Source organism: Chlamydotis macqueenii, chromosome 1, assembly GCF_036417535.1.
Source record: "Chlamydotis macqueenii isolate bChlMac1 chromosome 1, bChlMac1.mat, whole genome shotgun sequence".
Classification (NCBI taxonomy): Eukaryota; Metazoa; Chordata; class Aves; order Otidiformes; family Otididae; genus Chlamydotis; species Chlamydotis macqueenii.
The window spans coordinates 159,680,638-159,705,438 of record NC_141556.1 but is presented as its reverse complement, the minus strand read 5'-3'; the positions used below and the strand labels follow the sequence as shown (position 1 = coordinate 159,705,438).

Here is a 24,801-nt window from a genome sequence, read left to right as displayed (position 1 = left end):
AACTGTTTCAAGCTGAGGACTGTGTTAACTCCGTTCCTCTTTCATGGCTGAGCCCCTGGCAGCTAGCAATTATAAAACAATTTGCATTTCTAGTTTGGATTCGCTTTCTACAAATTTAGTGAGCTGAACTGGCGTCAGCGCAGAGGCAGACAGCACCAGCACAGGTGTGAGAGGGCGAAAGGCGGTGTGGGTCTGGGCAGGGTGGGGGAACAAAGGCAGCAAGCAGGCAGGGTCTGCTTACACCCCTACGGAGTCGCAGATCATTTCAAATTTTGGCTCCCTGACTCTAAATATGTTTAAATGAAGGCTATAAGCAATTTAAACAGGACAAAAGAGCTGCCCACACAACATTTCTGATCAGCTGGTTTAAGATCTCCCCATTCAGCATGCTTGACTGCTGGGAATCCAAGTGCGAAAGTCTCCATTTTGCCAGGAATTTCCTAGTGCTTACCCCAGCTTTGTGAATTGTCTTCCCAAAACCAGATACCAGAACTAATGCGTGGGAATGCTGATCACTGTCACACTCACTACACTCAGTGGATCAGCTAAGCTTCAGCCCCCCGTGCACCCTATTTTACCAGCTTAAGGTGCTAAGCCCGTGATGGTTCACGGGCAACTCCCTATGCTTAGAGAATGGTTAACCCCAACCAGCGCAGACACTGACTGTGATTCATCACTACAAATGTTGACTCTGATCTTACAACGAGGTCTGTGGAGAGCTGCTACCTCATCTTTGCACAAAGCACTCCGACTTCATTAAGGCTTAACACAGACACAAAAGTAATCTCAGAGTTCACAATAGGCTTCACCACTGCAAACCAAAAGCACACCTACTACATCTTCAAAACCAAGCATTTAGATTTCCTTAACAACAAAACAAAAAAATCCCAGCAAATCCAAACTGGCCTGCAAGCAGTGAAGTTAATGAAACCTAGTTTCCGTAACACGCTTTTCCAGTGCAGTAAGTTAAATCCCACTCCACGCCCTCCACCAGGCTGGGGATGGCACTTGCTGTCACCAGTCGGGCTCCTGGGCGATCAGAGCTGCCACCTGGCTGCTGCCAAACAGGACAGAGGAGATCCACCCTCCTTTCCCTTTACAAGTGAACTCAGGTGGTTCCTGCTCTCCTCGAGGAAGCTGCTGTTTTCATGAAGAAAGATGTCAAACACCTACAATTTTGCAGTCAGTAAAAAAAAAAAAAGGGACAATATTACTGCTGGGTGAAAGGGAAATTAACAGTGTGATCACCTGAAAATGGTAAGGATAGGGTAAGAAAAGTCAGCCACCTTTCACTCCAGTTAGTTGCACCCTGAATTTGTTAACAACTTTATGGACAATTCTAATGAGAAAATTAATTTAGCAAGAAATTAAATTAAAGACTAAACACAATCGCAATCCTTAACACTGGCTACACCTCCTAAAATATTGTAGTGATGCACGGTTAGCAGCAGTCCATGTGATGACAGCCTGAATGTAAAAATATGACAGCAAGCAAGGACAGGAAATCACTGTTGTTCTACGAACATGCATTTAAAAGAGCTCTTGACCACGGAAAACAAATATATACTAGAGGAGTAGACGAGCTCGATTCCATACATTCTCTTGTGCGCTTCGGTGTCAGGAGACCATCATCAGCTCTCAGAGAAGGGGGCTATGGATTTATCCATTTTTCTTATCGCTTCAGTTTACATCTAGCCACTGATACCGTTACTACTGAAGAATTAGCAAACTCTGGCTTTGGAATGAAAATAGATGTTAGAAGCCTTGTTCTGCTTTCACATACATACCATAATGAGTAGTCAGAGTCTATAACAGCTATCAAAAAACTCAGGAAACACTATATTGGTTTCAGCGTAAGACAAAAATTCAATATTTATTGAGAAACTCTAGCCTATCGTACAACAGTGCGGTTAACTGCAGGCTGACGAAGTTTGAAATGGATAATTTGATATAAGACATAAAAAGACTCGAGGAGTGAGCAATAAAACTGAAGTTTCTAAATCCTAGGAATGCAGGAAAACCTCAGCTGTACAGTACAGAGAAGGGCCCAGATGACTTGAGTCTCCTGTGAGAAGCTGCAAAGGAAGTCATGCTGGGAAAGCATGCTGTGGGCTGAGATATTTGCCTGACAAGCCTTGCCCAGTTCAATCTTTTGAGGCAGGAAGTTTCTCTTGCCCTGAAATTTACTTATTTTCCCCCTCACTCTTTGGTAGAGAGAAGCAAAAGTATAAGCAACGTGCATAAAACACAGACTGGCAGCACCTAAATGGTGGTCTCCACCTCACTATAAATAACTCCACATAACTGATACCGTATTTGTTTTTAGGGCTGAGCCTCCAGCACTTATTAGCTGAATTTTCAATGCTGTTGCTTTCCCCAGATGAATCTAAATCAACCAAGGGTGAAGGCCAGAAAAATAGGGCAATGCTAAGGTGTTCAGCCTCACAACTGAGGTGGCTGAGATCCTTGGGAACAGTCATCCACTCGAGGCATCCAGCACCTCCTCCAGCTCACCAGTCTGCCTTTTCTTTTCCATCCTCCATGCTATATATACTGTCCCTCCGTATTTAGGTTTTGTATCTGCTTCTTTAGTCCCTGCACACATCACCCCACTATCATTATTACGTGAAAAAACACTTTGCTGCCCATCAAACTCAGCAATTTACGAGACTGAATCATAGAATCATAGAATGGTTCGGGTTGGAAGGGACCTTCAAAGGTCATCTAGTCCAACCCCCCTGCAAGGAACAGGGACATCCCCAACCAGATCAGGTTGCTCAGAGCCTCATCCAGCCTGGCCTTGAACGTTTCCAGGGATGGGGCATCCACCACCTCTTTGGGCAACCTGTTCCAGTGTTCTACAACTCGCATTGTAAAAAATTTTTTCCTAATTTCCAATCTAAATCTAACCCCCTCTATTTTAAAACCATTACTCCTTGTCCTATTGCAACAGGCCCTACTGAACAGCCTCTCCCCATCTTTCTTGTAGGCCCCCTTGAGGTACTGGAAGTTACACCAGGTGTAACTCTTTCCAGTGGGAGCATTCCTGTTACTGCTTTCCGAGCTCTTGCCTTCTTGCTCTAATCACCATCCTCATCACAAACCAGCACTCAACAGCTTCTTTCTGAGAAGTACTGAACATCAGGAGATTGTTCTAGTCTTGGGATGAGTAAGAAGGGAGGCCCACATCTCCTCCCTTCAACAGAGATCACTTAAATCTACTTTGCGTGATTGCACATCGTCCTCCTGTTCTAAAGCGCAACACATTTTAAAGCCTGTTAGATGTGTTCATCTTTCACTGCTCTTAACGGAAGGCAAAACCCTCAGTCCTCAGCAATAGCTCTTACTCTTCTGCCTAGATTATAACCAGTTCAGATCCATGCTTTTCTATCAATACTGTTCATTACCTTAAATGCCTGCTTGCTTGACTCTGCTCTGGCTTATCGGTTACTCATAACCCTCCTCCGCATTTGCTTTTCCTAGGTTAATCAGACAAATACTCCTAGTGTACTCTTGCAGATAAGCTTTGTTCTTTTCCAGTAACCCTCCGGGGTGTATTTCTGTACAAGTTCCTCTTTCCCAGACATGTTTTATCAGAACTGGACACGGTAATGTCTCACTAGGCACCCAGAAGTTTGACTGTGTGCACACCACAGTCACATTTGTTTTTTCACAGCGGCATTAAACTGGCAGCTTCCTTTCATCATTGACTAATAAACCCAGGTATTTTCCCATTAGTCTCCTGGAGGGATTTATCCAGCAAATACTTATTAATCCACACATGCAGCATCTTGCATTTTGCGCTACTACATGCTATTGTAGGCTCATTTCTATTGCTTGAAGTCACCAACAGAAGTGAGATTATTCATTGAAATTATTACTCATTTCTGACTAGACTGACCAGCCTCTGCAACACTTAAAAATGCATTCTGACACTCCTGTAAAAAATGCCGTGTACCTCTTTGGTATTGAATATATGTACATCACACAGACGTGCGGGGTTTTGGTTTTGCTTTTGTGGTTTTTGACTACATGGGTACTGCAAGAAGCCAGCAAATAATGTTTCTTCTAGACAGACCAAAGTAATTGGCATTCTACTAAGATAAATTTGTTTTGAAGCCTTGCAGTTCAAAAACAAAAAAAAAAACCCACCAAACTCAAAACCAACACACAGAGGAAATGCCAAACTATAAGAGCAGAAAACCCAAGCAAACAAAAGAAAGCTTAAAGCACTGCAAGGGGCAAGCATTTAAACAAAAGACTACAGAAAGGACAAATGTGGTCCAAAATGCCAGAAAGACATCTGCCACTCAAAAATTCCCAGTTAGGTTTGGAAATGTGAAAACCAGTCAACCAGAAAGCAGAACTGAACTTGCCTGGAAAGCAGGCTGACACCTGGGGCCTTACCTAAGATGAAGACATGACAACACAAAGGGAAGAACAGCACAACAAGAAATGCCATCCCAGGAGCGAGCTCCTTTTCTGACAGCTTTCAGAAAGTATCTAAACAGCAGACTAACGGCTCTGGCTGAACTTTAAGCCTCTAATGGAAATAAAGTCTCTTCTCCCTGTATCAAATCATTAAACCCAGTAACATTTGAGAAAAAAAAAAAAAAAGAAGAGTTAGGGAATCTGACGCATAGCAGAAAGACAAGCACACAAATGTGAGCATCTTTCCAGAGTGATACTGGCTCCCAAGAGAAGTTGTTTAGATCTCCTCATCAATCATCTTAATTTTCGTTATTGTTTATAGGAAGTATTTTTCTCAAACTGTACTATCACTGGTTTTGGCCCTCGGCCTCCATCGGAAGGGGCTAAGGATTAAGGCAGTCATTAGTAACAAACACCATACGGTGTCCCTTGCAAGCGCACGCTGCCAGCGTGACAGTCACAGCGCATTCCAAGGGAAGGATCCGTGAGTTACTTTCGTGTACACGAGTGGGATTAACACAGCGGCCTCGGGCCCTCCGTGCGGCACGCCGCAGCGGCCCGGCCGCCGCCACCTTCAGCCTCCGCAGAGCCGCCAGGTTTCAACCAGCGAGACCTTACCACGCCAGAGCCCCCTCCCCCTGCACAACGGGAAGCAGAACCGGGGAGCCTGCACACAGATTTCCCCTTGGGCGGCTCGGAAAGGCCTCTTCTCCCTCCTTCACTCCCGCCCACCTACCGGCACAGGGAACAGCGCATGGGCCGCCGCTGCCTCACCCGGCCGCCGCTGCCTCACCCGGCCGCCTCGCACCCACCCCTGCTGCGAAGCTAGCTCCCCCTCGGGCTACAGCCACCCCACCCCACCCCGCGGTTTCCCCGGCACTGGCCACCGAGCCCCGGCCCCGGCCCCGGCCCCGGCCCCGGCCCCGGCCCCCGACAGGCACTTCCGCCGAGCGCCCGCGCAACCCGGCTAGCCCCCCAGCTCGCGCTCCCATTGGCTCATCCCGCCCGGCGCGTGACAGCTAGTGCGGCCGCTAATTGGCCCCGCCGTCAGGGCGTGCGGCGGAGCCGGCCCGTAGAACGGGTTCGGGAGGCGGGGGCGAGCTGCTGTCTCCACGGAGACAGCGCCGGGCGAGGGCGGGGCGACGAGGGACGGGAGGGGCCGGGCTGCCGCTGCCGCCGCCGCCGCGACTCGCAGCTGCCGTCGGCGTCACGTGCGGCCGCCCGCGCCCGCCGGTTGGCCGGCGCCCTCCGGGGGTGGAGGGGGCACAACGCGGGGAGGCGCCACGTGACAAGGCACCGCCCGCCCTCCTCCCCGCTCTTTCTTCCTCCTCAGCGCCCCTCCCCCCTCCCCCTCCCTTCCCCCTGCGCCCCCCCGTTGGTTGTTGCCGTGGCGACAGGGGAAGGAGGGGGCGGGGCCGGCGCCCCACCTTAGCCGCGCCGCAGCCCGTGAGCGCGGCCCCGCCGCCGGCAGCGCCGCCCAGGAGCCGCCGCGGCCGGCAGCATCCGCCGGGCGGGCGCGGAGCGGCGGGGGCGGTGGCTGCGGCGGCGGCAGGCAGGGCGGGGCGGTGGCCCATGGCGGGGGGGTGAGGAAGGGCCCGTCGGCAGGTGCGGGTCGGGCCGGACGGGCGGGTGGACGGGCGGTCCGTCCGTCCGCGCTGGCGGCGGCGGCGGGAGGATGCGGGAGTACAAGGTGGTGGTGCTGGGCTCGGGCGGGGTGGGGAAGTCGGCGCTCACGGTGCAGTTCGTGACCGGCACCTTCATCGAGAAGTACGACCCCACCATCGAGGACTTCTACCGCAAAGAGATCGAGGTGGACGCCTCCCCCTCCGTCCTGGAGATCCTGGACACGGCGGGCACCGAGCAGTTCGCCTCCATGCGGGACCTCTACATCAAAAACGGGCAGGGCTTCATCCTCGTCTACAGCCTTGTCAACCAGCAGAGCTTCCAGGACATCCGACCCATGCGCGACCAGATCATCCGCGTCAAGAGGTGACTTGTCCCGACCACCGGCTCCTCCGGCGGCCGCGCCCGACGCCCACCTGCGGCCCCGGCCCTCCGGGGCCTGCGGGCCGCCCGTCCCCTCCGTCCCCCTCCTTCCCCCGCGCCGGGCCGGCCGGTAGTGCCCGGATCTCCGGCCCGGGGGCTGCCCACGCCCTGCCCGCTCAGGTGCCTGCCCTGCGGCTTCCTCCCTCTCCGCTGGCGCCCCCGGGGCGGCGGGACTTCCCTCCTTCCTCCGAGCCCCCTCACGTCCTCCGCCCCCGCTGGTGCCTCGCCCGCCGCCCCGGGCCCGCTGTGGGCGGGGGTAGGGGGAGCGGGAGCGGGGGGATCCTGCGGTTCCCGCTGCTAGCTTTCCCCACCCCACCCCCCCGCCCCTTTCCGTTTGGGGTGCCCCTGCGTGAAATATGGCAGCTCCCCAGATATCGGGGCGGGTCAGCCCCCCAGTGTACTCTCTCCGTGGACGTGGTTTGCAAGGGAAGCGCCCGGGTGTGTTGGTGCAGCACACAGGTCTTCAAAGGCAGGCAGAGATCGGCTTTTTGGGATACCTGCATAGGTATTTCCTTAAACTTCCCACTCCTCTTAAAAGTGCGGAGCGCAAAGCCCCTTTCTTGGTAAAGAGATGATGGCTGTCAGTGTTAGGCCTTCTGTGTGCCGGCCTTTCTCTCAAATTTCCCACGGTCGCGTTGCCAGCCGCTCTGTTAGGAGTGAACCCACGGTGGCTGAAACACCAGTGGGTACTGCCAGTTTGTTTTTATGACCGCAGCCTTGTTTAGATAGGCGTCAATCAGTGAGGTGGCAGCGGCTGAGATGCAGCTGGTCGCGCTAAAATAAGGGGAGATGCACCATTTGACATCATAGCGACCCTCTGAACCGTAGCCTGGATGAGAAAATGCCGCTGGCCGGATCATCGTGGAGAGAGATCTGTTATTGCCCCTGGAGAGAGGTTGTAATTATGTCGCAGAACTGGTGGTAGCTTTGGCTTGGACATCTGAGAGGGAAACCCTTGTAAATAACTTAGCTGGACCACAGCTCTTGGATTAGCATCTTCGTGTAGAGTGGAGCATAAAAGGTGATAATGGCTAATCATATGGTCCGGTATGGTCTGTTCCCAGAAACTGCCATTCCAGACCAAGGCCTGGGGAGGATGCGTTTTGAAACTGGGGAGGAGGGTGAGTAGGGGAAAGGGGAGGGAGGAGACAAAGCACTGATATTTTTAGAGATTTGCAACTTTCTCATAGTAAGCGTTTCTTAATGTATGTCCCAACTTTTTCACTGGAGATTTCTAAAGACCAATGTAACTGAGTTATCTTTGAATTTGTTATGGAAAATGCGTTTTCCGTATCCTTGCGATCCTTATCATTCACACGTACCTTATGGAAGAACATTTTTTCTTTAAGTAGTTAGGACAGACTTTACTCATAAATACATGCTGTTGGTTTTCCTGTGTTTAATCGGTGATGTAAATTCATTTAGTCTCTGAGCCCCTGGCTGTAGCTTTTGCACCTTGCATTGTGCCTTGCAATGGGGCATCTGACATTGGGCTTGTCAGACCCCAGCTGACAAGCTGTTGATAGGTGAGGCAGAATAGAAAGCAACTTGTACTTAAACAGTTACATTGACTCAGCACTGCTGAGAGTGGATCTAAGTGCTGCTCTTATTTTCCTTCTGCCATCTCTTTTGCTGCAAGACTTCAACTTTTGGCTTTTGGTTAGGTATTCTGTGAAAGAAGTGTGAGCAGTGTTTTAGTCCTAATTTTCGCTTCTGCACTTCACTTTCAGCAGCTGAAATTCTGAAAATTTTAGCAAGTCCTGAAAATTTTAATTGAGTTGTAGCTGAATGGGATGTGGTGTTGATGTAGTTTCAGCAAGTGCACCAGATCTTTCCCTGTCAACTTACCTCATCTTGTATTTATGGGTTGTGTTGTTGTTATGTTTTGGAACTTGACTTAAGTTTGCAGGTAGTGTAAGACCTAACATGCTGTTGACTTAAGCTTGCGTCCCTTTTTACCAGTTAAACTGGAAGAATGCGTGTTCACAGATATAATACCTATCTGTACTTCTAAATTACAATTTACAGTTGCACAAATGTTGTGTTTAATCAGTGTTGAGAGACAAATAATCATAGTTGTGTTTACTTAGGGATTTTGGATGAGATGTACCTGAAAATGACTATATTGATACAAACTCATGATCTAAAAATCTCTGAACTTTCATTGTACCTAAAACTGGTTGTCCAGATTTCTAACTGGTAGATATCTCTGAATTTTACATGTTGTCCTTGCTATTTTTTTTTTGTTTTGATGGAAGAATCCCTGTGTTATTACATAATCAGAGAATAATTTTTATTACTCTCCCAAGAAGTAGAAAAGCCAGGTGAAATTTCCCCTTCAGGTGAAGAGATGCATGCTTGAATCTTCTACTTTCCTGGTCTAACCTTCATATACCAGGCCAGACTTACCTAAAAGTGTCCTTTGCTACACCTGATGAAGTTGAGTTACGTTATAGGAATGAATGACATGTTCATGAACGAAAGAGAGGAAGCAAGTGGGCCTTTACTTAACTCTGAAGCTAGTGGTTGGAAGAGGTTGAGATCACTCTTGCCAGTATAGTTGCTGTTCTCATTAAATGACTAGTTAATATTAAAAAATGCATAAGTAGACTTAGAAAAAGGACTGAAATCCAGGTCTCCCAGTCTGCAGAGAAGTCTCCTAATGGCAAAACCGTAAAGTCAAGTTTCCTTGTGTACTGTGGGAGTATCCTTGCATCCCTTTCAGGCACGGTGCGCAGCTTTAACAAGAGTGCAGGATGCCTCCATAGCTTTTAAGCAGATGATTGAAGTTCTTTCCTGGGAAAAGGTTGAAGTGTGTATTCTTTGTTTCAAAGTAAATAAGACATTTTTGTCTGGATCTTTCGAAGAATGGGTCCAGGTACTTTACCTTCCTTAAGGGAGCCCTGTCAGATCTGAGTGGATGACTGCACCCCCAGCAGCTCTGACTAGACACAGAATGAGGAAAAGGAAGAGGGTTTGGAAGTGCTCACTGTACTCTGGGACGGAGTTTCCCACTGCGCAGCATGCTGCCGGCATTGGATGAAGGATCTCAGTGGTACAGAATCACAGCTGCTGTTCTCCCTCCACCAGATGCTGTCTCTTACAACAGTTTCGACCCAAGGAGAGGCTTGGCTATCGCTCATGTACAGAGCGATTGCTTCTGCAATCGGCTTTTCTTGCAGTGCCTGCAGCATATCTGGAACGTATGCTTTAGTAGCAGAACATGGCGGGCAGGCAAGTGGTGAAAGGGGATGTGCCCTAGGTGAGTGAAGCTGTGGATGCCTTGTTTTGCTGGATAAAGAGTGTAACCAGAAGGTAGGAAGGCAGAGGGGTTGTGTCCTAACGTAGGGCAGTGGGTTGTGTGGAATGAGGCCAAAGGTTTAGGGTTGGTCTCTGGGTTTAGGAACTTGAGAGTGCCTCCATGCTTGTTTGAAGCTGTTATCACTGATGATGATAGCTAAGTTATCAGTTTGGGACCTCCTATTCTCTGCACAATTGACTGCCTATCTGAAATGCATTATTCCGACACCACATTCTTAGCGTTTCAGGCACCTAGAACCAGTTTTTGGATTCCACTTACATCAAGTATGTCCATTAAGCCTTGTTTCTTCTGATTCTTGCAAATGCTGAAGGTTTGTACTGTTAGGAAGATGGAGTGTACATAATGTTTTATATGTGGTAGCTTTGAAAGGTACTCCTTGCATTCTATATACAAGAAGGATAAAGGGATTCAAGTGCTGCTTTACTGCCTCCTGGTGAAATATTTCACAAAATATGTTATCTGTGCATTTGTAGGTGCTGCAGCTCTGGGACTTTTTTTCCCTCCAAAATGGATTTGCAAGATTGGCAACAAAGAACTGTGTGTTGTTTGTGCTGCAGACAGAACTCACTCTGGTTTCAGAATGAACTGTTTTCTGGAGAAACCTTTTATTTGTGAAAGCAAGGCTAAACTGGATGAGTGGGCCCATGCCAGTGAAGGTCTACAGTGAAGTAAGAACAGAAGCTGTCAAATGAGACAGATTGGAAGTGGTACACCCCATTTAGGTATCAAGGTTTAGAAATAAATAGTGAGTATGCAGATTAGGAAATGTCATTTGTTTTGTGGAAAGTGAGTTAGGTAACTTCTAACACTGTTGTGTTTGTCTTTTGTATGATTCGAAAGCTCTCTGAAGAGAGTCTGCTGATGCTTACAATATACTGAATTTTAGTTTTGGATTTGACCTTGCCAATATTTTTTTCCCGTGAAGGTACGTTTAAACCTCATTAGGTATGTGTCATAAGCACCTCATTCTAGGTGCTTATGTAGTCTTCAGTAATACAATTTATCAGTCTGTCCTACAGGCTTTAATATATATATATATTTTGTAGAACATCATGAAATAAAAAGTGTTATTATTTTTATTCAAGCAGGAAATTAATACACAAAAATTAAAAAAAAAACTTACAAAGTTAATTCAGAGTTCTTCACTTCCAATAGTTTCTCTAAATGTCTTACCAGTGCTTTAAAGGCAGGACTGTTGTGTTCATGTTTTGGGGAATCTAACAGATTCTACTTAAAATAGTATTTTTGGGAAATGCTTTGTTTCAAGTAGTGAGGAAAAAGAAAATAAGACTTCTAATCTATTGTTTTTTCTCTAGAAAGCAAAGACCAGAGAATTTTTTAATTTAGACTGTCTGAAAAGGCAGACTAAATGGTACAGGCATGTATTGCTATGTAAGATCACAGAAATGTGCCTCTGAGTTGGGAATGCTCTTTGTGATGGTGTTTATCACGAGGATGAAAGTCTGCCTCCCAGTCTAGGGATTCTGTGTGGTAATTTAAAACAGACAAGAGAGGTAATTATTGAAAATTATTAATTGTGAAATCAGCATCTTGAGTCAATGTTAATTGATGTATTTAGTGACTTAATGGTGATTAAGTCTGAAAAACTACATGTGAAATTACAAATTACTTGAATGTCTAGTTTGAAAATGTTGCTTTCAAAGTACTTTGAAAATTAAGTATGGTTTTTATTCAAAGATTGTTTAGCACATTGGGGTCCAGATCCTCATTGGAACCAGATAATATGATCTGGGTTGGAAGGGATCTTTTAGAGATCATCTAGTCCAACCCCCCTGCAAGGAGCAGGGACATCTCCAACCAGATCCCCGTCCAACCTGTCCTTGAATGTTTCCAGGGATGGGGCATCCACCACCTCTCTGGGCAACCTGTCCCAGTGTTCCACCACCCTCAGCATAAACAATTTTTTCCTTATGTCCAGTCTGAATCTACCTCCCTCTACATTAAAACCATTACCCCTCGTCCTATCACAACAGGCCCTGCTGAAGAGTTTCTCCCTATCTTTTGTGCAGGCCCCCTTTATGTATTGGAAGGCTGCTATAAGGTCTCTCCAGAGCCTTCTCTTCTCCAGGCTGAACAGCCCCAACTCTCTCAGCCTGTCCTCGTAGGAGAGGTGCTCCAGCCCTCTGATCATCCTCGTGCCCCTCCTCTGCACTCTCTCCAACAGGTCCCATCATAGAAATGACTTTCAGTAAATACAGAGTTTTGAGGAGATGAAATAGTTTAGTTAGTTATTTACCTGTTCACTGTAATAAGTACTCTTAAGCAAGGTTGAATTTACTAGTTTTCTGAAATTCTATGTATTTCTAAATTTTTTTTTTATTTTAAGAAAATATTTTTCTCATTTTGAGATATATTTAGAGAATTCATCGTCAACACTGCTACGACACATTCAACCACAAGCATTGCTCCAACCTTCCAGAAAGAAATACCTAAATGTTCAGAAGTGAAACTTGGAGAATACTATTCCCTCTGTATGTGAAAGGTTGACAAATGTCTAGAGACTTTCATAGATGCTAGCTATGTAGAGATGTTAAAAATAAGAACAGACTGAAATCCTGAAGTCTTTTTTAGCAAGTAGGTTTTTTCCTTGCAATAATCTCAGTGTAGTGGATTAATTTGAGTACTCATCTTTAAGTGAAAAAGGCAGAGCAGGTAACAGGCATGGCCCCCATTCTTTATAGGATGGCTGGTCAGCCACTCTTATGCACCCATCAGATGAAATTAGCACTTTATTGCAAAAACAGATTAATAGATTTCAAATCCTGTCAAACACTTGTACATATTTCTGAGAAACTGTAGGGAGCTGAACAGAATTCCAACATGGTGCAGACATCAACCATTGCATTAAAATATGTAAGTACCACAGAAGAGCTGTACTGGCCTCTTCTCCCACCCCCATAAGGGATACCTGTCGATAGCTGTTTCTCAGGTGAGAACTTTACTGATTTATAAGAAGAAAATGCAAATATTTTAAGCATCTGTAGAGACAGAAATGGTAAACACAAGTAGTCAGTTGTATCAAATTGACCCTGTATATAACGTCAGAGCCTTCAGCTGTGTGGCCGTCTTCTGTGTCTTATTGGGAAGCTGACACGTAGACTATCCCCTGGAAAGTGTCTATAACAGAAAGAGTACAAGTTTGCAGGATACAGGACATTACTGTAAAATATATTTAGTTTTAAACTCAGATTTTTAATTTCTCTTTGTGCTCTTGTGCCTTTAAAATAAGTTTACAGTGCTTCTTTCTGACTCTCTAGAGTTTAGTTGTTTTTTTTTTTTTTTTTTTTAGTGAATCTACCTTTGTTTTAATTTGAAATTAGTTACCTAATTCTGTCAGACCAAAATTACGTGTTTCTTCATTTAGCTGGGAAATTTGTACCTAGACAGTCCTCTGAAAAATGTCTCTGACAGTGTGCAATTTTAAGCTATAGATTATTATTTTAAAGTTGCATGTCTTAAGATTAAACTTAGATATTTCAAGGTGCTCATGCATCTTCAGAATATATTACCTTTATTGTTTTCCTGTAGAAGCTGTTGAATTAGATTCCATACTTGCAGAGTTCTCTTAACTCTTTTATTTTCCTCTCACTTTCTTGATAATCTGAAATATTCTTGCTACTTTAAGTTACTTTCTGTGGAAAACATGAAAATTTGAGATAATAGTTATAACCAGAGTCTTCTGATGTTGGTTTTTTGGCTGCTTCTTCCCCTATGCCCCCAGCTGATTGTATAAATATTCCTCTCCAAGATTTATTTATTTTTCTTTGTAAGGTAAAGTGACATGATAGTTTACGTATGTGGGCACTGAAAATAAGTCTTTTTATTCCCCTCCTGCTTTTTTAGGTGTTCTTTGGACTTTTATTGAAAAAGCCAGGTATGCAAGCTTCTTTTGTATGCATGTTTAGTTTAGATTGTTCTAGTTTAGAGTATAGCCTATCTTTTTATGATGCCTGTATTACTTAGCATCGTCTTCTCTTTACAGGTCTTAATTGCTGCTGTAGCTCATGTTGTTGTAGAGGTGTGTGAATAAATACGGCTAGCTACAATTGTCAAATAGTAGAATAGTATGTGACAAGGCTTCTTAAATTTGCTTGCATGTTTGCAGTTGTGCAGTGCTGCTTGAGAGCGTCTGTGTTGTAAAAGTGCTATTTAATGTGTTAAAGACCAAATATAATAGTGACTTTAATGGCTTTCATAGTTTAGTATGATAATATAGCATTAATGCTTGGGGTTGAATGTTTTCTATCTTGCTGTTCATTAAGCTGTTTTGACACAGATTTTTGCAATGAATATTTGGAAAATTTTATCAAAAAAAATCATTAGTCATTAGAATTTCTGTTTTGCCTTTGAATTTCTGTTTTGCCTAGAGGACAATAATTCTTTAAATACTGTTTTTTATAGCCAACACAGTTGGCAGTAACTTGCATCTCTTCTTTCAAAATAACCATGATTCTCTACACTTCAGTTGGCTAGTATGTGGATACAAACAAATTTTGTTATTTGGTCATGCATAAAACATTCTGGGTAACAGTATGTTTAGTTAAAACTCTTATGTTAACAAGCATACTTTTTGGATGGAAATTTAAAAAATAGACATTCTTTGGCAATTGAAATTTTTTAGGTGAATAAAATTTGAAGTCTCTGAGTGGGTGGCTCTCCCAAAAATCATTACATCCATTCCCTTTCTAGTTTTCCACTTAATAATTCAGTGTCAGATTTTTATTTTTTTTGCACTTAAGAACAAACCTGGCGTTCCTGGTTATTTGATTTCTGAAAGGTTGCAAGTGTTGCTCAAACATCTTTTTTTTTTTTTTTTTTTCTTCCTTTTTTTTTTTTTCTCCTTGTAAATTGTGTAGGTGGTATGTGATGATAATGTTCTGAGAGAGAATAGAGAAGCAATTGGGACTGCAGTGCTAAATTATCCTGGCATGTAGTGACTTGTACAAAGATTTACGTGATTGTTAAGGTAACAAGAACTATAGCTATCTGCTTCTTCATATATTCTTATTCATTAGCTTCATGCTGGTCTGTTTTGGGGTTGGCTTTTTTTGAGAGGTTTCCAGTACGGGACTAGTATTTAGTTTTTGCCACACTAAGGCAAACAGTACAGTCTAGGTACATTTTACAATGATGAGTGCAGCTGGAACATTTTCTTTGTCAATGGGTTGCATTTTAGCAGCTGTGTTGTCTTAAATCCTAGTCTAGACAAGAGAATTAAAGGTGTGATATGAGCACATTATCCTTTCTCAACATTCATGTCATAGGGCTAGCTCAATTAGTTGGTGCTGTACTTTTTAAAAATGCAATGGTGACAATATTTTAATTCTCGTCTTCATCAGGCCTAGTGTTTTTAGAGATGATTAGCTTGTTTTGAAGTGTTTCTTGCATCATATAGATAGAGCTTTAACATCTTTTAACATACTGTCTTCTGCAAAAAGTCAGGGTAATGAGGCAGATATTAAAGCCTTTTAAAATACTAGAATGTAATAGCTTAGGGTAGTGGTCTGGAGTAAGATAAAATATAACTCTTACTTTATAGAATGGTTTAGTGACTTCCCGTTATTGTTCTGGGTAACAGGTAGCCACCTTAACTAAAAGATTAATAGTGTTTGAGATTCCCATGTGAGTATCGACTCAGCTACAATTTAATTTGAACTGGAAATGAACTGGATAAGGGTGCTGAACTTGATGTGCTCTGAATGTTGTGAAGAAGAGCTTTGGTCCTGGATTTCTGATTAATTGCAAGAAAATATGCTTGCAAGAAATAGCCACATAGATAGCATCTGGGCTATATGTGCGCTTGCTGTGGCGAGCAAGTTTTGGCAGGGTAATGTCTACTGTTTGCCCTCTTACTCTGATGTATTTTACAGCATAGAAGATAAGCCAGGACTGATCAGCCTACTTTATCTAATTAGATCTGGTTGCAGCTTCCCACATTGCTATAACAACTGCTGTACAAGAATCTTACTTGAAAAGTTTTATGAATGTGCAAATAATTGGAATGCTTTTTTTCTTTTGAAAAAGCCATGAACTTTATAAGACCTATCTAGAAATGCATAAATTCTTTCCTCAAAGACTGCTTTTCTTTTCAAATTTCCTTACCATGTTTTCAATTTAATTTTTAAATTTTAGAAGCTCATTGTTTTATCAGAACAAAACATTGAATATGGAGTGGTTTGGGTTTTATACCAGTGTCCTCAAAAGTTATAAATGATTGGGAGGGGGAAGTCTGTTTTGTTATGTTTTTCACCCACCTCTGTATTTAATTGCACTTGGCCGTAATGTAGAATCCTGGATGTGTATTTTTTAAACTACATGACAGCAGTCCTTGTTTGTATACTGCTAGTTGTACACTGTTTTTAAGAAAGTATGTTTTCAGTCTGTGGATTACTTTCTACTGGCAAAAGAACTTCACGTTGTAAAGGGTTTTCCTAGTAGTAATCTTCTATCTTCAGGTTCAAAATTTGCCTCTCTTGTGCTGTAATAGTTCTGCTGAAAACCAGTCAAACAGTGAATGATTTGTGTTTTTCTGGTTTAGGTGATTTTTTTTTTTTTTTTAAAAACTTTAGGAATTAGATTTCTTTTTGAAAATAATTTGAAGGGCAGAAGTTGATCACCTTGAACTATTTCTTCTGGAGCTTCTTAATCTCCAGTCAAATCCAGGCTTTCCATCTCACTTCTTAAAGCAAGCATCTGCTCTGCTAGTCGCAGAAGCAGTTAGATTCTTGGTAGCTGACATGCAGGTTACTCCCTACAATGCCTGGAAGAGAGAAGCATGAGTCACCTTCTGCTGGGTTAACGCTGCGGCCCACAATCAAAATCCAAGCGGTAATCTGGAATGAATTCTCTCATTGCTTTCATCCGTTTGGATGTGGTGTTAGGTTTTTGGGAGGTACAATGCAGTACAACTTAAACCTGTTTAATCTACTTTGGTTCTTGAACATATCATCTCCTTGGTATACAGTGGGGGTTTTGCGGGTAGGAGGAGTTGTTTTCATTTTTGTACCAAGTGTGCAGGATGCTGTCCAAAGCAGAATGGATGCAGGGAATCCTGGCATTGATCTTCTAAACATGCAATACACTGGAGGAGATGTTTTTTTTTGTTTGTTTTTTTTTTTTTTTTACTCCAGTGTCAGCCTTCTCTTTTCTTGCATTTCATTGAGAAATAAATGAGAAATGGGTCTTGCAAAATAGCTTACTATTTCTTTTCTGCGTCAGTTCTTCAGGAATCTGCTTTGCTCTGAGGTGTGTAGTCCTGTTGCAGCAAACCACTTAAAATATCTCCTTACGTCTCTAGGATATCACCTCTTGTGAGGTAGGCCCTCTCCCTGGCCAAGACACTTAAATTCTAAAAGAATGGGGAAAAAATGAAAGCTACTATGTCATCATGGAGCAAAAACGGACCTTTCCTGAAGTATTTTTGTCACATGGACTAGGGGAGTCTTCTGGTGCGCATTCACTGTGTGGAATACTGATCTTGCGTTTTTGCAGTGGCTTCTTAATCTAAAGTGAATAAGCAGTCCAGAAAAATCCCGAGGTTTCAGTCCCTAGTATCTTTCTTCAGCTTATGCACCTGATCTCCTTCTGTTGTTATTCCGTTGGGATTTGTGAATTTGCCTTCATGTCTTTGTCTTTGCCTTCGTAGCGGTGCATCTTCAACAGGAAGATTGAAGAGTATTTTCTCAACCTCACTTGTAGCTTAGTGGTTAGAGCAGTCTTCTGGGAAAAGAAAATGTGAAACTCCGATGACTGAAGAAGGTATATGGTGCAGGTCTTTCACCTCCTTGATCAGCGCTGTGATCGCTGTATCCTGCATTAAATGTGAGAAACAGCATGGCCACTTCTTGCTTCTGTTCTCATGGCTTTCTGTGGAAGTGGTATCTGTTGCGGTTTTTGTTGAGTATCTTATTGGTGTGTTACTAGATTCACAGAGGAATGTTTAGTGACTTAGGCTTCTCGAGGGACTTGTCTCCTTGCATGCCTCATCTATAAATCCCCAGAGAGCTCAAGTGTGTGGAACCCTGTTGTGGTTCCAGTATGTGGCTCAGCTGGGCTTGCACAGCTGTAGGCCTTCAGGCAGCTACTCTGTTTTGACAAAAAACTTAGATGGATGTGGCCTGTCAAGAAAATAAGTGGGTAGGCAGAAATTTTGTGGAGCGGTCTCTTGGACACGGTTCCCTAAATTCTTCTGGAGTGCTAGTATATTTACCTAACTTGGTTTTGCATTCTGGCCCAGAAATATTTGCCATCAGAATATTTTCCTCTGCTGCTCTCTCACATCGGTGTCATTCCTTACATTTTGAGCAGTGAATTCCTGAATGCCTTTGTATGGAACTTGTTAGTACAGAATATTGAGTAGACCACAGACTTGATGATTGTATCATCCACAGCATGGGCTTGACAATTCCTGTACTTCAGATGTCTTCCTTCTCTAAAAAAGGAATTCTGTACACAGGCTATATAATATAGTTGCTTAAACATTATATTTGGAGTAGAATCTGCTCATGTGGCTATCCTCCTACAAATAGTTGTGTGAGGGATGACAGACTCTTTCCTAGGAAGAAACTGTAGAAGCAGATGATATCAAGACAGCCTGCTGAGAGTCCACAGAGTTTTAATGTTAAATATCAAATGGGAAGAAACTTGATTAATTAGTCTTCATAGGTCTCTCTTCTGTGTTTCCCCTAGTTTGAGTCTGCAGCCTCACTTTAACATTAAAAGCTGTGGACGCTCAGCAAGCTATCTTCACATCATCTGCTTCTCCAGTAGCTGTTGTAGGTTGGCCATGGGAGAGTAGATAGCCTTCTGATCCCTGGTGTTCCATAAAACTTAGGCATGATGGCATGTTCTGGAATTTCACTCCATCCAAATATTCTGAAATTTGACTCAAATTGTGGAGAGGGTTGCCTGTTGATGTGGTGAATGGCTCTGTTTTAATGGGATTAGATTTGAAGAACCCTCTGCTGCCTTTAAAGATAACAACATTATGGATCAAGTGATAATTTTGCCTGGACTATGTGATTGGATATCTAATGGTCTTGCCTCTAGTCTGGAGCTATATACATTATAGTTGTTCCTTCTGTGATTATGTAGCCTCTGTTGCTTGCTGAAATATCGCTGTCTTCTGTAGCTGCTGCAAATTTCTCATGAGTCTGTTTACCATCTAGCAGTTTTTAGTCAAACTTCTCCTAACTCTCTTATTTCTAGTGCTCTCTGTAACCACATTTCTTAGCAACCAAAGTCAGATGCTTGCTACCCATCAGATGATGAGTCTATCAGCAATTGTTGGCAAGGAATGCTTTTCTGTTACAACTCCGAGTACCAGATTTTACTTAAAGGTCTGACGTTATTGTGGAAATAGCCCTGCTGCCACCGGGCTCTCTACCTCAGATTCGGCACTGACCATGTAATTGGACGATTGCTGGACTTGCTGCACATCTGTGTGAGGGTGGTTTTCAGGAACCATAGTGAGCAAATGCAGTCCTTAACCTCCTGATGGACTGGAGCTGCTGTTCTTCCCATCTTTTTGATTTACGCTGTTGGTTATGTTTGTAATTGCCCAGAGTTCAACTACTGGGCAGCTGTAATGGCTTATAGACAGGACATGTAATGTGAATGTTTAAATAAAAGCAGGGTCCTTTCTCAAGGGAAGGAAGTGACTGCCATTTGCAGACCATATGAACCCTCAGTCATACTGCTTAACTATAGTGGACATGTTCAAAATACGATTATCTGTCTAAAAATTATATTGTAAGAAGCTGAAGGTAAGCATCATGGTAATCTGATCTCATGATGGAAAAGTGGTTTCTCCTGACTGCTTCCTCTTACTACTTCTGTCACTCTTCAATTAAACAAATCCACATAATGCCAAAGTTTACCATATAGCTGTGTTCTGAAAAGGAAAATAAAATAACAGAAACTAAGATGAAGATAGTTGAACCTAAAAGGCCTGGATTGCCCTGGAACATAAGGAAGAGGGAAGGAGGGTGATGTGCATAACACATATTGCTGTGCTTGCTGGTGTTATCTGTGGGCCTGATATGGACACTGAGAAAAAGCTGTGGTTACAAAGTTTTCATTTCAGGGAGGAATTGCTACTTTGTAGACTTAATATAGGAAATAATATAGGATCTTGAGAGAAAAAAAAAGTTTACCTTTTTTTTTTTTTTTTCTCCCCATGGATTCTCAAGAACTTGGTCATTCAATATGATTTGCTGTTTATTGCAGAATATTGCTTTTTTTTTCCTTTATCTTGTTCTAACCCTAGTAGACTGTATTTGGCTAAAAGATGCAAAAACTCACCTTTTTAAAAATTGTGGTGAGCATATTCAAGGAAGAAAATGAATCACCTAAAGGTGTGAAGTCACTGAACTTAGCCTATGTTGAATTCTTCTCCTGATGGTTTTTATTCAGAAATAGGGGCTGCCATCAGGGTAGCTTCATCTGCTAGAGAGGGACAATGGAAAGCTCGATCTTGGATGAAAGTTGAGAAGGCACACCTTGAAAGTCCCTTATTACTCTAAAATTAAGCAATTGTATTGCCTTCCTGACTGGGATAATTGGACTGGTAATTGAAGTCTACATTCTTCTCCCAGAGATGATCAAAACACCGTCTTTTGAAAGACTTTGTCTGTCAGCAAGAAATGTGGTTAGATTAAAAGGACTGGGAACAGACTGGGTTTCATGCCCCCGCACACACCTTCATATGAATTGAAATGGCCTTTCTGCATAGGACAACTAAATGTGGAAAAAGTAATTAGTGGACTGTTTTCAGGAAATTCTAGTTACCGATTAGTGATTCAATGAAGAAGGTGTAATGGACACTAGGGTGTGTGATACCTTTAAATAAAGGCTCTTTCTTAAAAGAAATCCAACTTTCTTAAATATTTGCTTACCATTATTACTGTTGCTTTTGAGGGTTGAGCATACAAATTATCATCTTTTCTGTACCTAGAATGTGACAAACAGACTTTTAAATATTGGGGTAATATTTTGTTTCTCAGGACGAAGTACATTATAGATTAGTGTCTTTCACAAACTGTTACCTACCTAAATGCTGCCACTTCAAAAATAAGTGTACTCAGAGAGAGAGACAGCTAAAATGTACGCATATACACAAATATATGCATACATGTGCAGAGGGGTTTTTCAGTCTTCTAGCCTGAGGAGTCAGGAGCCAGGACAAAAACAAAAATGTTGGTTTCACCAGGTTCTGTAGTCATCTTCTGTTTAGAACAGATTTTGTCCACATATGAAAATTTTGTCACTAAGTTACTTTCTGAACAAGTTTGGTTTAATCAATCTAAAGTCACGTTGTTTGTTTCCTACCTAATTTAAGCAACGTTAAAATTGGTGTAAGTGTTGGAATTTGCAACATTTTAAAGAAATTGTTTAGGTTGATCTGGCTTGTTTGTTTTTTCTCACTCTGAAAAGAATATGTCAGTAAGAGACATAGCCTCTTGTTCTGCAGATTTAGTTCTTTTTCTCTCTCTCCCTCCATCTCTCACACATGCATGTGCGCGTTGCTTTTTCTCTCAGCTAGCAAAGCCCATCCTTTCTGTCAGTTCAGCTGAGTAACTGCCTCTTTGGATGACACAGGCCATCAGCTGGTGTACAGCCACCGGCAAAATGCCAGCATGGAGGCGCTCCAGTGCCCTAGGGGTGCTATCAGCTGGGAGCCTTGGGCTCTGACCCTGGTGCACCCGCTCTGCTGCTAACACAGCTTTGGCACTGGCCAAAGCAGCCAGGTGCCTAAAGCCCCAGAGATGCAGTGGCGTGGACAGCTGGTGGTGGAGTCCCACAGACTAACCTTGCTGGTGCAGGTATGGCCTAATAGCTGATAGGGTTAACATGCACAAGATAAAATGGTCTTCAAGGTGACTGAGTCCCACAAAGTGTCTTCATAAGCAATAAAATGGCTGCCAGACACCTTAGTAAAAAACTCTTCAGGGACAAAGGAGCTTTTTTTTTTTAAGCTAGACTAGACCCAAAGAAATTGACATTTGTATAGTAGTTAAAATATAAATAGCTCAACATCTGAGATGAAAAGCATAAAAGAGAAGGCTCTGGGGAGACTTTGTAGCAGTCTTCCAGTACCTAAAGGGGGCCTTACAGGAAAGAAGAGGAGAACCTCTTTAGCAGGGCCTGTTGTTGATAGGATGAGGGGTAATGGTTTTAAAATGGAAGGAAGCAGATTCATACTGGACATAAGGAATTTTTTTTTTTTTATGCTGAGAGTGGTGGAACACTGGGACAGGTTGCCCAGAGAGGTGGTGGAAGCCCCATCCCTGGAAACATTCGAGGCCAGATTGGATGGGGCTCTGAGCAACCTGATCTGGTTGGAGATGTCCCTGCTCCTTGCAGGGGGGTTGGACTAGATGGCCTTTGAAGGTCCCTTCCAACCCTAACTATTCTATGATTCTGTATCTGAGCTCCTCATTCTAGCTGGCATCATTTTAATAGTTACTCAAATATTAGATTTGCAATATACACACACATTTAAGGAAAAAAAGAAATGTTTAGATTTTACTGGCTTATGTACTAGATAACGTCTATCTGATGTCATTTTACAAACAAGTTCTTACTGGGGAAGTTCTGGATACTAGAATGGGTAAACTTTAGTTTCAAGTCTTCAGTGTATTCAGAATGCTGATTTAGAATGAAGTAGTCTGTTCATTTTTTTTCCTGTAATCGGTACCTGTCTTATTGTAGGAGGAATCAAAAAAGCTCCAAAGAAAATTACTTCTGCAGTTTATGCTAAACATAGAAGAGAGATTATCTGTAAATCATACTTTATATTCATCACATAGATGTAGTGTGCTGGGAGTATTTTATACTTGAAGATGAACCAAACTTTTTTTTTTAAAAAACAAACAAATAATAAACCATCCAAACAAAACCCCCCTACATGACTTTGGAAGCTCTTGGTTTTGTATATTAACTTTTACATATGGGAACAGTTTCACTTCACTAGCTGATGTGCTCTTTTTGAATCAAATTCCTAAAGTTACAAAGTTGAGTTGTTGATGATGGAGGTCACTTCTGAAGACTGTGGAAGGAAACCTTATCGACGCTCTGTTCATTCAAACATCTTAATTATTTAAGGCAGGCTTATGGCAATTAGCTGAATTATTCCATAACATAAGGGCCACCAACTTTCTAATGTCGCGACGGAATGTTTTTCTTTCCCAAGTTAGGAGCCAAATGTTCTGGTAGAAACTCAGCAGGAGCAAAGAGGCTTTCGGAGCATCTGCTAATGAAACTACTCAGGGCCTTTGGATTCACGTCTGTTTTTTCTTTGTTGGTGACAAATTTTATTTTGGTAAAAGAGGGCTTGACTATAGTCAAAAGGATATGAAGTCATAATACTACTTCTGAAGTAAAACAGAACATTATAGAGGTTGTACTATTTTCTCCTAAATTTCTCCTAAAAACCAGCATGGACACTCACTTAGAGTTTTTGTGAAATAATCTGTCTTCTGAAAAATACCCAGAGTTGTAACCTAATTGTACCGTTGTGAGGAAAATCTGTCTCAACAGAGCATTTTGTGCAAAGTTTTCTTGTAAGCATTGTAGGATATTTTTATTAGCTTGAAGGACATTAAGCTGTATTTTTCTTTGGTTACTAGGGCAACAAAGAAATCTCTGCTTTGTATTAGACACACAAATTCTCTTCAGGCTATGCAATATCATATAAACTCTGGTATCTATCTGCCTTGGCTTCTACGTAGGGATTGATGAGAGAGCAGAAACCAGGTTGTTTGCCTCTTGATACCGTTGTTTTTATTTTACTTAAGTTTTAAGTGACCTGAAGCTAAGCACATTGCAAAAAGGCAAATTATTTTTAAAAGTGAATAAATAAAAGCCACTATGAAAATATAGTTTATATCCATGTGTAATGGTTGATTCTACAGACCAGCTAGTGGCAATCAAATTGTCAGAGGTGAATTTTGTGATCCAGACTTGCATATGTTTTCAGAGGCTAAATCTACGTAGTGCTGGCAGTCACCAGCTCTACCTTCTCTGAGTAAGAAGGCTCTTACCTTGACATGGAGGAGAAGCTGTTGCTTTCTGAGTGGTTCTGACTGGACGGCACCATGCGATCATTTCCTGAACTTTAATCCTTTGGAAGCAGGTGATGCTACTAAGAAGGTTTTGAATTAATTGTTAGGCCTATTCTTCCAGACTGTAAAAGTGTAATTTTAACGAGCTAGAGAAAATCCTATTAGAATAGTTTAAATAAGTTTGCAGTGGGATTTTTATTAGTGATATAAATTGGTTAAAGGGAGAGTTATTTCACAGGCTTTGAAGAGTGAAATAATACCTTACAGGACTATAGTCTTCTGGCCGTTTTCAAATGCATGTGCATTTGACTATTTTTGTTAGCCAAAGTTTTTAATTTGGATATCCACTAAAAAGTTTCACTTTATGGTTTAAATAAACAAGGACAGAGATTGATGTTGTCATTAACTTATGCTTGAGCTTTCATTAATTCTGTAAAATCTGGTTAATTCACTTTGCTTTCATAATGCTAGGATATATGTCTATCTTGGGTCCTCTAAGCGTGAGTATCAGTTCCTCTACATAAACAAATAGCTAGAAATATTTGTGTAGCTCTGGCACTTGTTTCTCAGCCCATTTTCTATGGAAACAAGCCTTAAGCAGCTCAGTTGTCTGCTTCTCTCATCTTCCTCCATTACCTGCCAGTAACTTTTGAATTCTGTAGCAAAGTTAAACTGAATTAAATGCTGGGAGAACTTCCCAAAGAGTTTATGGAAGGGCTGTCCTTGAGTGAGCTGGTTGAGATCTCCTGGCTGACCTTGCTCTGAACAGGCAGTTGGACTAGAGACCTCCCGAGGTCCCTTCCTGCCCCAGTGGTTCTGTGATTCGAAATGTGGACTGAATTAGAAATCTAAATAATGATTAAGTTTTAGCTGAGTTGTTGGTGGGAAAGAGACCTTGTCAGTGCTCTGGTTGTGGGA

General features: G+C 42.7%; 1 protein-coding gene across 1 annotated transcript in view; it reads left to right on the top strand.

The window, feature by feature from the left end:
• The first annotated feature begins 6,087 nt into the window (after positions 1-6,087).
• RAP2A (RAP2A, member of RAS oncogene family) overlaps positions 6,088-24,801 on the top strand; it is a 32,302-nt gene continuing 13,588 nt past the window's right edge. Inside the window, exon 1 of the mRNA XM_086771290.1 lies at positions 6,088-6,420. Within this exon, the coding sequence (XP_086627416.1) occupies positions 6,107-6,420 (314 nt within the window). The 5' untranslated portion in view covers positions 6,088-6,106. The remainder of the gene's footprint in view (positions 6,421-24,801) is intronic.